This window comes from Nyctibius grandis, chromosome 5 (genome assembly GCF_013368605.1).
Source record: "Nyctibius grandis isolate bNycGra1 chromosome 5, bNycGra1.pri, whole genome shotgun sequence".
Taxonomy (NCBI): Eukaryota; Metazoa; Chordata; class Aves; order Nyctibiiformes; family Nyctibiidae; genus Nyctibius; species Nyctibius grandis.
In genome coordinates, this window is record NC_090662.1 from 32,552,498 (window position 1) to 32,565,531 (window position 13,034).

A 13,034-nucleotide genomic window follows, 5' to 3' on the forward strand; every position below is an offset into this window, starting at 1 on the left:
CTTTAACACAGTTGCTGTTTTAATCCGTGCCATCACACATGCATCTCTTGCTGAAGCTGACAAAGATGAGAACATAAGCACAGTGTGAAAGGCCTTTCTCTCAACACACTCATTTCCACCAGAAATTTTGCCTCTGATAAAAAACAACTTGGTAGTCCAGGATCCTTTATTTTAGAAATGATTTGTTCGTTTCTTATTAGTTGTATTCTTGTCCCTTGCTTCTTCAGTTATTGAATTGGCTCTTGATTTAATTTTTTTCCTCTTTTCTGTTTAAGTCCTCATGCTGTTACCTGAGGTCTTAAGAAGTAATACTGAAGCTTAGCCAGACTTAAGGGCAGTTCTTGGGAACTACTTACTGATATATCTACTGGGCACTTTCGCAGTGGTAGTGGAGCCAAACCAACACACAGGAAAGACCAGGAGATGTTCTTCAAATAAAGCAGTTTTACAGTTTGCCGCAAAGAAAAAATTATCCCATTTTTGCTCCCAGACTGCAAACTCTTGCTTTGCCAAGTGGAATGTGACTTCTATCCCCCACTCTACCCGAGATTCGATAAGGGAGGCTGAGGAGCTCGTAGGCCCAGTCTCCACTCTCTCTGAGACTCGCCCGGCAGGAAAATCTCCCAATCTGTCTCTACCCTCAGTGTCCCAAGAGAGGGTAAGTAGAAAATTAATTTGCTCGTACAGTGAAGTATGTTTCAAAGGTAAGAAGGTCTGACAGTTTCTTTCTGCCCTCGTAACCGTAAATGAGGATGTATCTTTCTGGGGAAAAGTGCAATTTCTTTCTCTGATGCTCTATTCCATGAGCAGTAAAAATGGACTGTGATCAGAAACAAAATTGTGATTCTCTACCTTCTGATTAAGAAGGGGAAAAGAAATCCTCAGGACAATTGTAAGGAGATATCGTAGAGATACCTGCAACTCTCATTAGAATTTAGATGCTCAAACTGTTCCTTGTCCTTTCTATTTTTCTTCTAACACCAGTTAACTTCAACAGTCTTGGTTGGAGCTTCACACTAAGTTAATGAGGAAAGGACCACCCATTTATGAACATCTTTGTTACAGCTTAATGAATGCAATTTTCACAATAGTTTTTCAACCGGGAAAGATGAGATGCACAGGTAAATTCCTGCACTTCAAGTCCAAATCAAGTCCTTTCAGGCCATAGCTACCTCATTTAAGGAAGTTTGATGGACTTCATAGAACAAGACCACAGCAGTACTGTATCCACTTCCCTCATTGAAACTGGTGCTCAAGGTTATCTATGTACAGCTGTTTTCAGTCAACATCCATTTGTGCTTGCTTTTTGATCTCTGGCTGAGCAATTGTACCGTGTGTCTCCAGGTTCTCCCATACTCTGAAGATGAATGCCTGCTGTCATTGACTGGTCAACAAGCCTCCTTAGTTTTTGCACTATTATTCTTCCTCATGGAGCTTCCTGGGGTTCACTTTTTTTTTTTTGTCTCATTAAACATCTTGTGATTGCTCTTGTTCTTCCATATGGTTTTATATTGCATTATTTTATATGTCCTGGTTTCTCTGTATCTCATTCAGCTTTTGTCTCTATCTCCTCCAATTTCAGTTGCTTTTTCAGCCTTTGCTCTTTACCTTCACAACAGACTTCAATACTTGCCCACCAGATCCTAGTGCACTGCAGACTCACTAGTCAGTGAACATTCAATCCAGACCAGGCAGGAAGATATGAGCACATTTTCTGTCACATTAGAGTACACATGTAGTACCACCACCTCAGTTTAATGGTAACTCCAGGAAAAAAGATATTACATGATCCAGTATGACTCTAATACAGCATAGACAGGCAAACCTAGTGTAGCTCAAAGTCTACCAAAGCATTCTGTCTATGAGATGTTTTAAGTCAAGTTGAATTGGCCAAGTATTTGTTCCTCACTTTGTAACATGGAGCTACAACATGTTAGATCAATGGCGATTACTTTGCAGCTGGGTTTGCCATCTTGTGGAACCGCAGCATAGTGCCTTGCTGACTCGACATGGTCCTCTGTGAACACTGGAAGGAGATACAAGAATGGGATTTGATTTGATTTGGATTTCAGTGATTGTCTGATCTTGCTTTTAAAAAAAAAAAGGAAGAAAAAAAGTAAAGTTTATCTATCTGTTCTGATTTACTTTGGAAAGTACATCTGAATTACTTGTAGGGCTTACTGTATGCTGTTTTCATCTGTTACCAAGATAAACTAGTGACCCACAGATTATTTGAATGCTGCCAAAAGAAATAACTAGTGGAATTTTAGAATTGTTTCATAAATTTACTGTGATTTTTAAAAAACTGATTATTCAGAAAAGGAAAGACAAACTCACTTCGTGGGTCAGCTCTCATCCACAAGAGACTGCTACCAAAAAAGTCAGGGTTGGAAGTAATACACAATGCTCATCTAAGATAAAAGCCATAACTGAAATATTGGCAAACATTACTGCTTGTTCATATCCTGATTCTGCAATGAAATTATTGCAAATCTATCCCTGCACTTGTTTAGTAATCTGTCAAGATACCACTTGAGGAATAAGCCTTATTCCGTTTTTTAGGTAGCTGGAAACTGTCAGAACTCAGTACATAACAATCCTCCCTCTGATTCCAGTGTGTACAGTTTTCAGAAAACTAGTCTACTCCTTATTTGTATACACATATTTTTATTAAACTACTTATGTTCTTAGGTGATGTTTATCACTGTACCTCCAAAGTAGACCTGTGTGGTGGGGATAATAACAAAAAGATACTTGTTTTCTTAAAGGCTACTGAAATAGAACAGCAGCTATGCATAAACCATGCTGTTCTCAATTTCCAGAGAATGCTGTTTAATCATATTGGAGATGGTGCTTTGCCACGAAGTGATTCCAATCTGCCTGGCCCCGACAAAGGTGAGTGGAAATCCTGCACAATACAAATCTTGGAAGTAATGAAAATATAATTAATCTGTCATTCCTGTAGAATGCTAATTCTTGTGAGTGTATATTGTCATCTCCAAGTTCCAAAACATTGTAACTAACTAAATTATGCTAACACTCTTAAGTTTCAAAACACTTTGCCAAAAAAACATGGTATTTGTTTGAACTGAGTGTTGCACTCAGAAAGGCCCAGAAGTTTGCAGGAAGAGGTGATAAAGCAGCAGGCTGCCTGTGAGAGCTGTCCTTTCTGCTTCTCAAGAGAGACATATGGGGTGGTGAACCCTGGAGATAAGCTTCTGGAGACTGCGGCAGAGAGAAGCTAAAGAGATGGGTAGAGTCCTGAAGTTTGGTACCTGCAGTCCTCCTTGGTAAATATAAGTCACTGTGCTTTTGGTTACACGTTGATGGAAAAGATCAATGCGTAGTTTGTTGGATTTTTGTTGGTTTTGGTTTTTGTTTTTGTTTTTTTTTTAATTAGAGTAAATAAGAAACCTGTGAATTTCCATAGACAAAATATTGTCTTTTATAATTTTGCACATGGGGAAATTCAATATTGTTGGCATCGTTATTGGGCCAAGATTTCATTATGTGCTCCACAACCATAATACGCTCCATCATTTCATTATGCGCTGCCCTTTGTGGTAACCTGAATAAAGGATATAGTAAATCAGATGTATTGAAAATAAATATTTTAAGAATGTACTGTAACAAGAACTGACCAGGAATCAGATCTTCATCTGATCTATGAGAGCTAGAGCTGATTTATATAAGTATTTTTGTGTCACAAGTTTTTATGAAAGCTCAAGCGTGAAACTTTTCACAGGGCTGAAAAACATATGAAATAATTTAGCATGGAAATGGCAAAACTTTTCCACTGGCCTATGCAGCCAAGTACATTACAGAATTGTTAAAATAAAATGCTGTCTCCCGGAGCCTTTAGCAGTCCAAAGAACTGACTGCTTGGATGACTTAAAAGAAAAAATGGCTCGTTAAGAGATTCAGGCTTTTGAAGTACCCAGGTCTGGTGCCAAGTCATTTTTAGGATGAGAGCAAAACCATACTGCTAGGTGACAGCCTACAATAAAAAGCAAACAATGTATTGTATGTTTTGGCAATAAAAAAGCAAAATGATCCTCTAGAAAATAGATTATTCTGTGCACTGTTCTCAGGGACAACTAATGTGCAATTATACTTGTAAAAATATTGTTACAGATATGAAACATATTACTTGTACTGTACTTTTTGTTTTAAATCTGGTACATACTGGTATAGTGGGATTCCAGTCCTTCTGAGTCCTTGGTGTTGCTATAATATCAATAATTGATACCATCAGTTAGCAACAATAGCTCGCTTTTCGCTTTATCTTTGTAAATGAGCACAGGGTCCTTGCATGTGGTTCTCTACTCACAACTATGAAATAAGCAGACAAGAAGAAAACTGTCATGGCAAGGCAAGAGGTTTCAGGCTTGAAGGTGGGTTTTTTTTGGGGGGGCGAAGGGAGGAGGTTCGAAGCAGGTTTTTTTTCTACTTTTTTACAGGATGTGTAAAAAAAAATTGTGGGTTTCAAGTTAGCTTTTGTCCTGTCTGTGTTAAATGTCCTGGCTTTCTGTCTATCTGACTTCTTTCCAATATTGGTGGCTCCTTGATAATATGAGATAATCCAGTTCTATTAAGGAAGCTGTTCCAGGCCTTATGGGATCATTCAATTATGAAGTAATGGAATTTGGTAAAAGTCACACGGACAAATACAACAGCCAATTTTATACAAGTCAAGGTGGCAGTCAGTTTACATGATCACGTAGAGATCCTCGACCATGGCTACAAACAGTGTATATAAATTTTCTTAGTCCACAATAATTTTTTCATTTGATTATTTTTTTCAGACATCTTCATTTCTTTCAATTTTTACTCCCTCCATTTTGTGCCCTTCTTTCCACCTTCTATCAATTCTGAATTTGTAGCCTACACAGGCAACAAAAGACTGTTAGCACTGAAAGATTTCTGAGGGAGGTTGATTGGAATTTCGCGAGTTCCTTTCTCTAGTCCCTTCTGTATATAAAATGAGTTAATGGAAATGGTTTATGAATAGTCTGTTCCCCTCTGCCTAGAAACCTTTAAATAGGAGTCTGGTGCAAAGATAAACTGATTATATTAACAGGCTTCAAGCTTATCTTCCTTCGTGGCTGGATTTGCAGTGCACCAGAATGCTATCTCAGCTGCTACTGTTGTTGATGGTCCCAACTGCAAACTGACCTGAGGGCCAGATGCATACATCAGACAACCAGAAGATTGAGAGCCATTATATAAGAGCTTTTCAAATGTTGATGTAATCATGAGAGCTTTTCAGGCATGCTTGTTAAGTTGTTTAACGTTTTCACTCTGTGCATTTTTTACTCTCATGGATAAAGGCAAGTCAGAGAGCTAGAAGAGTTGATGCTTATGCCAACTTTTTTTTTTCTCTTCCAGCTGTAAACACCACCCCCAGCAGCTGGAGCCTGGACAGTGGGAAGGAAGCCAGAAACACATCAGAAAGTGGAAAGCTTATATCTCCTCCTGTACCACCAAGACCTGCACAGACTGGTGAGTTAATGGACATGTCAGGCTAAGCTCCAGTAAAAAAGTGATTTACTTGAGGGCTTAGATTTTCACTCTGATTAATCTTTAACTTCTTGGGCAGGTTAATTTATTATTTGATTACTTACATGGAAGGCTGTAGAACTGCCTCCACAGGTATTTTCATCTCATTAATGTTCTCTGTAGCATTCTGTTTCCAATACTCTGCCCCTTGACTGAGTAGTTTCAGACCGTTCATGCTGGTACTAGGGAGGATGATCAGATTTAATCTTTTGATCTTATGATAACTGGAGGTTAGCAGTCAGAAATTATCATTAATCACAAAGAATCTTACTGGCCAGAAAATGCACAGCAATCATCGAAGTACATGAATTTTGTTACTATAACCAATTTGCCTTTCAAAAGATTAATTTCCATTTAAAGGAAAGGCTGCTTAAGTGATACTATAAATATAATTGTTCTCAAGGGAGTGAAGTTGCTTTTTGTGTTTTAGACTTATGCCACAAAGTATGTCCAGGCATGTTTACAGTATATTTACAGGTAAATGTTTTATATATTTACATTATGTATTGTCTTTTTTCTTATTTGACATACAAATACTATATCATTCTTAAGAGAAGAAGAAAAAAAGGAGGGGAAAAGTTATTATGCTGACTTTTTTTTTTTTTAATCCTGTTATCATTTGGTAGGATATAAACCAATTTACAATGATGTAAAATTTTTCAGAGAAGATGGATGCAGAAATTTCTTATACTTCATTGATTGTACTGCAAGATAATCCTGAGAACAAAGTAAAATAAACAAAATCTCTAAAACTATTTGCAGCCATGGGGCAAGAACTTAGAGGGAACAAGAGATAAAGCTTGTGTGCAGGATGATCTCCTATGCACTTAAAAAGATTTCTTAGTGAAAATTGTAGTTCTAAGAGTGCACTGAAATCTTTCTGACTTTACAGCATCACCAGCAAGACACATAGCCTCTGTTTCCCCTTCTCCTGCTGGCAGATCACCAATGAAGGTATTGTCTTATTGCAGTGAATCGCCTTTGTGGGACAGGTCATATGTGTTGTCAGGTAGATAGTGTATATTTAATATGCATTATTTGGGATTATATTATGTTTTCCTTTTATTATCATATGCCTATACAAAAACATTAAGGAGTAAGTAGCCATAACAATTACAGCAGCTCTGAAGATTTTTAAAACTGTAGGCAAGAAGCCTAATCTTCAGACTCTTTAGCCTCTCAATATTAGGCTTCTCACCTACATGGATAATCAAGCTCACCTGAGTCAGTGGACAGAAGGGAGTGTAAGAAAGAAATGTAAGAGGTGCCCAGTGGCCTACCTGGTCCAGAATTCTGTCTGCAACAGTGGCAAAAGGGGAGATGCCAGCTAAGGAGAACCTGTTGTGCAGCCCATTCCTCTTACTCCTCTAGCATCCAGAGCTGTTGGATTAGCGGATGTGTTAGAGAGTAATCCCTGCTTCAGTCATTTTAATATCAATTTCCTCTGCAGAACGATCCAGCAAGGTTGTGTAAGAAGTTGGAAGTAGTTTGAAGCCTGACAGCAGGAAACATTAAGCACAGGCTGTGAATAAGCATTGGTTCTTCTCTGGCAGATAAACACACATACAACTGGGGATCCAGGCTAAACTGAGGAAGTTTCACTTCTATTTCAAGATATTTGAATGTGTTGGTACCCGCTTGTTGCACAACAGCTTATTGGTTAGAAAACTTGACCAGGAAATCTGTGCCTTCCACAGCACTGGACGACACGAACACGCAGCCTGCATGTTCCAGGGAAACCCCAGTACTGACAGATTGCACAGCATTAGTCTTGGCGGTAGCCTCTGCCACCCCACAGCAGCAGAAAGAATTCTGCAGTTAGAAATATGAGGGTCAGCAACCTAGAAGGAGAACAAATAGAGAGGAGCATGAGTGGTGCTTCAGGCACTCAGGTGCGAGGGCAGAGGGAGGCAGCCCTGCCAAAGCGGTCACTCAGCTACCCAATGCCTAACTAATGCTGCAGGGGTAGACATCTCCTGAGGAGGAGGAAAGTGGCACCCCAAAATGCCTCCTTTCCCCTTGAGGTCCCTAATCACAAGTCCACAGTCGTTCTCCCATTTGTCATCCCATGAGCCTGTAACGTTTCCACTTGTGGCTGCACAGTGGTCCAGATTCAACACAGAGCAATTGTGCTGGCCATCAGAGCGCCCCATAGTCCTATTACCATAGTGTACCTTCTGCTGAAGTGAGCACCGATCCCAGGATTTACACTACCTGCTCACTAGGAAACTCTTCAGAGCATTAGGATGTTGTACAAAAGTTGAGCTACTCTTCCCTTTTTCCCTGGATGGACTCGGTACTGATGAGTCTTTGGGGTGTTTCAAGCTCGTCCTAACATTTTCTTCTAAAGGCCAGGACAGAATTTAAGCATTTACAGCCAAAGTCTGGATTGTCACTTGGGAGAGGAATGCTGGCCCAGAATAATTCTGAGCGTTGCTGGATCTCACTTCGAGCATTCACGAATTTCCAGACTGTTTTGGTGTCTAGACTGTAACTCACTACTGGTACAAGCAGTCTGCACTGCTGTCAGGAACCAAGTGCTTACCCCTGCTCAGGTCCTAAATTGAAGCAGGCAGGGTTTACACATATTTGCTCTTGTTGTGAATGACAAAAGCAAATGTCCTAAATCCTATCTATGGTCACTTAATCCAAACATCAGGAGTTCTTGGAACTTGAACCAATTACATCATTTAGTTGAAAACCTTGATGCTGGATGTTTGTGGGAGTAGGAGTGCAGCTGCAGCCTCCTCGCACGCAGAGGAATGGAACCTGAAACAAGTAGTTAAACAGGCTCCTTGCAATGTCCGAAATGTCTTCAACACTTGCTCTGCTTTTCCCTAGCCATGTACAGGGCTCAAATTTTAGCCTTTGTTCCAACTGTTACATGCTGCCAGAGAAGGCCATATTAGTACAAAACGCACTGATGTAAATGAAGATTTTTTTTCCCATTGCTTTCAGTGTACTGTGGATCCAGTCCTAGATGGATAACTAAGATTATCTCAACAGCATAAAGTCAGTGCAGCCAGGTCTATACACCCATGCCCCTCTCCTTTTCCTCCCCTTCCCACCCTTTGTTGCATGGCTCACACTCTCCCCTCAAGCTGAGCAGCTGAGTGCCAACCAGTCTAAAAAGAATTGGGGTGAGAAATTTGTTTTTGATGTCATTTCTCCATCCCTTTTTCAGCCTGTGCTTGAGGCCACTAAATCTAGATTGTCTCATGTGGCTCGGGTCAATATTAGATATGTTGCAAAAACTTTTCAGCTTGCAAAGTATGGTCTAACCTTTTACAGTTTTCGGTTGAAGCTGCCTCGCTAAATAGGACTGCTCAGTGGTTTTGGCTCAGGCTTTACTGTCCCTGCCTTCTGTTCTTTGTCAGCATTGTTGTTGCCACTTGGGCCCTCAGCTCCCTGTCCCTCACCTTCCCCCACAGACCTGTGAGGCTGCTGGTGCAGCCATTTGCAACCTTTGCCCTCAGCTGGACCCTTGTCCCTGGGGCCTGCTGTGGTGTTTCGCGTGAGCGGCACAGTGTGTCCCAGGAGCGCCTGGGAGATGGGGGAGAGGATGGGTGCTGCGATGCCTCACCTCCTGAGCAGCAACAGGGGCTGCGGGCTGAGCAGGGCCGGCGCCCAGCAGCTGTTAGCTCGGCATCTGCTCCGCGCTTCACCTCCGGCGTTGCTATTGCGGCACACTCGGAAATGATGCCACGATGTAAATGCACTTTTCACTGCATGACGGTGCACTGAAACTGTGAGGAAAACTTTGGAAAATGAACCGGGAACGTGAGAGGCTGAAGTAGCAGCAGTGGCTGGGGTGCAGGGCCCGTGCTATGGCGTTAGGGGGCAGGACGCCACCAGGTACGTGCCATGCGGGGCTGGGCGCTTCGCTTACAGATGGGGAATCCGAGGGCTCATTTCAAAGGCTTCCAGTTTTTTCCAGACTACGATGAAAGTAAGAGAACATTTAAATACAGTTTTACTTCCATTTACATGAATTACTGGCATGAGCACTGTTTAAGGTGTACCTAGGCACTCTGGAAATTAGCTTTTTATTGGTTCCTTACTGGATCTTAATTAAACAGGGACACAACCATTTACATTTATCCAGCCTCAGAATCTGTGCAAACGTCTGTGTGTGTTTTCAGTCTGAGCACAGAAACACTCTCCCTCATTTACTCCAGGTAAATTCTTCTGCCCTTTCTTTCGAGCAGGGGTCTGTGCAATCATTCACGCCGTCTCCAGTGGAGTATCATTCCTCGGGGCTCATATCCAACTCCCCGGTGCTGTCGGGGAGTTACAGCAGTGGCATCTCTTCACTCAGCCGATGTAGCACATCAGAGACATCGGGCTTTGAAAGCCAAGGCAGCGAACCAACAGTGACTGTCCCAAGCTACAGTGTTTCTGAGGAGCCTGTGAGAAAAGAAAGTAAAACCCCGCCGCCTTACAGCGTGTATGAGCGGACTTTGAAGCGCCCCGTTCCTCTACCTCACAGCCTCTCCATCCCGCCCGCCGTGGACCCGCCGGCGCTGCCGCCTAAGCCACAGCTGGTCCGGCCAAACAATCTGGAAAACAGCAGCAGAAGGACTGAGCAGGTTCCCCGGCCCAGGCCTCTGCCCCGCAAAGTCTCTCAGCTATGAGAAGCCACTTTTGTATTTAATTGCAACCAGTTCTTTACTGTTTAAGAAATGAAGTTTTTTAAAAAATGGTAAAACATGTTTAGTTAGGCACTTTAATATTTTGCCCACCTTTCCTTTTAAGTAATTTTGAAAAACTTATTAATATTATGTTGCACGTTTGAAATGAAATTACTAATTTAGGTTGCCAGATATTATAGGAAGCATGAATGAGAGGATTTTTTTTAATTTCATGGTGGTGAAAACTGATAAATGCTTTTATTTGTACTTTATTTTTATTTAAAAAATTGAATCTAAAGCCCTACAACTCTCATCTGAGTTAGCTGAATGCTTCTTACAAAATACAGAATATACTGATTGGATCTTTACTACTAGAGATAAATGCACGCTTCCTAACAAAGTAGTTTGTAGAGTAGGATGTTTCTGCAAGTAGGCTGAAAGTTGTTTCTCTTATCCGATGAACAGGTTGGTCATTTCAAATGTCTGTGGAAAAACAGAGATATAATGCAAGTTATACTGCAGAGAACTGTTGTAAGAACGTGGTTTGGGATTTTTGACACACACACTTGGTTTATGTTATTTTTAAGATGGAAAAATACCTGCATTTCATTCAGTGTAGAGCACCATTCTGGTGAATCTTGATAAGGTTTTGTGCCATTAGTGTATTACTGTACCTGAAGCATCCCCTTCTTTTTGAGGTGCAATTTACTTTTATTCTTCCAGTTAATGTTTTTTTTTTGTGTGTTTTGGTTTTGTTTTTTAAAAAGCTAGCAGTTTGCTAGTGGACGTTCTCTGTTGTTTTCGAAAGTTCACCCTAAAATACAATCTGTGTATGAAATAGGTACAAATGAATTGTTCATTTAACTTGTGTACAAGAATCAGTACTGACTAGTACCAAGGCAATACACTAAATGAACAGATTTTTAAAAATACAAATTACTGGATATTGATCAATAAATTTCAAAAGCTAATTGCAAAGGTCATTAATAATTCTGTAAAAACCTAGCACAAATTCTGAACAGCTCTTTGGATGTGTATGTACCAGTGGAGTCAGGTTTTGGGATTTGCTTTTTAGCTTGAGTTCATCGCCATCATCTTTATTGTAGGAGAATGATGTTTGGCCTTAGGTTGTATTTTAGTGACTGGCATCTGAAGAGCTATGGAAAGCTAATGCCAAGCCGTAGGAATGTGGAGGGATTAAAAAAATAAAAAGGCACCTTCTGTATGTATTTTTTGTATCCTCCTTCTTTTACTGATTGTTTAACATGTGCTTGGGAACAGATGTGTGAACTGCATTTTAAATCATGTTGTTAAAAATATTCTCCCTCTTTTGTTGGGAAGCTCATGTTGATTTTAGCTGTGTTTGATTTGTTCATAATTTAACTGGAAGAAAGTGACCACTTTTTATATTCTCTCAATTAAGCCTTCAGCAGTTACAAGCTGTTGATGGTAGTTATAGAGGTTTTCTATAATAAATGTTCAAGTATTTTTGTACATAATTGGTAAATTTTAATAAGGAGTGTACCATTATGTGAAAAAGAAGCAAACAGTTGTGTATGCAGTAAGATTGTTATAATTATGCCAAATACTTTATGTATGGAAAAAAGAATATTTGTAAATATGTGCTTTTAACAATAATTCTGCCATATTGACTTTACAATTTTGAATGTCAGAAAAAATTAATATATGTTAAAATATTTATGTTTTAGTGAAAGTATTCATAACTTGAAAAGGAACATATGAATTTTAGCTTTGTATCTTGCTGATTTTAAAGTCTGAAATTCCTTGAACTAGCTCTTGCTTTCTACTATAACATTTTTGTGTCTGTAACCACATCATAAAAGGTGTAGAAGGCTACTTATTTATGCTGATATAAAGAGGTAATGCCTGAGATTTAAATAAGGTGTCACAAGTAAGATAACAAAGCTGCTTTGATTTTATTTTTTTTCACCCCTGTGTAGTTTAATAGATTTTGTTGACTAGTGCTTGAGCACAGTATGAATCAGTGTTATTTGCTCCTGAAGCCATTTTTTTTATTTATGGCAGTGAGCAGAGGTGATGACTTCAGCAGTTGCGTGCATTACTGAAATCATCTTTGCAGCAAAACATTTCATGAAGTTTCTGTTTACCTAGACACTCATATTGGTTGCTGCATAATGTTAATATGGAATAAAAGGACTTGATGAATCTTTACAGTACAACTTGTTTTCTACAGAATGAGAGATGATAATTCAGTTTGTCATGCAATTAGAGTTCTGACTCCTTGTCTTGCTAAAGCCACTTTTCTTTCTGTTAAAAATCTCTTGATGGATCTAGTTTTCCCCCTATTTGGATCCATAATTGCTTTGTGAGACAAGGTGGAGAGTATTGACCTGCTCTTCTGAACAACTGAAGAATGTAAAATTTACTAGGAGAGTTCACTGTAAATTAACCTGCATGAGCACTCTGTTTTTATAACTGTGACATCAGGAATACTCTGAACGGTAGCAGATGGTGTAAAATTGACAGAGTACTCTAAAACCGAGCTGACACATTTTCTGCTTAGCCAATTTTGACAAATTGATTCTGTAGATCAGCTTTTCAACATGATTTCCTATAAAAAATGTAGTATGAAATTTTGTTATGTATGTTGCAACACCCAGCGCTTGAAAACTTAATGTAAATAAAGGTCTTGTTTGAATTTTATGTATTACTCATAGTTTTATCACTTCCTGGATGACAGTGAGTAATTCAGAAGCTCGTATAAGAGGGCCTATGAGAACAAGTTGTTGTTACTACTCAATAGCTTGAATGTTAGCCAATGTATGCGTAATAGGTGAGATGATATTGTATTCAAATACTGCA

The 13,034-nt window shown here is 39.7% G+C and overlaps 1 protein-coding gene across 1 annotated transcript in view; it reads left to right on the top strand.

Moving 5' to 3' along the window:
* The window catches only part of DOCK4 (dedicator of cytokinesis 4), a 269,438-nt gene extending 257,581 nt beyond the window's left edge, over positions 1–11,857 (top strand). Inside the window, exons 49-53 of the mRNA XM_068400425.1 lie at positions 491–658; positions 2,823–2,895; positions 5,389–5,502; positions 6,452–6,513; positions 9,768–11,857. Coding sequence (XP_068256526.1) covers positions 491–658; positions 2,823–2,895; positions 5,389–5,502; positions 6,452–6,513; positions 9,768–10,193 — 843 coding nt within the window. The 3' untranslated portion in view covers positions 10,194–11,857. The remainder of the gene's footprint in view (positions 1–490; positions 659–2,822; positions 2,896–5,388; positions 5,503–6,451; positions 6,514–9,767) is intronic.
* Positions 11,858–13,034: the final 1,177 nt, after the last annotated feature.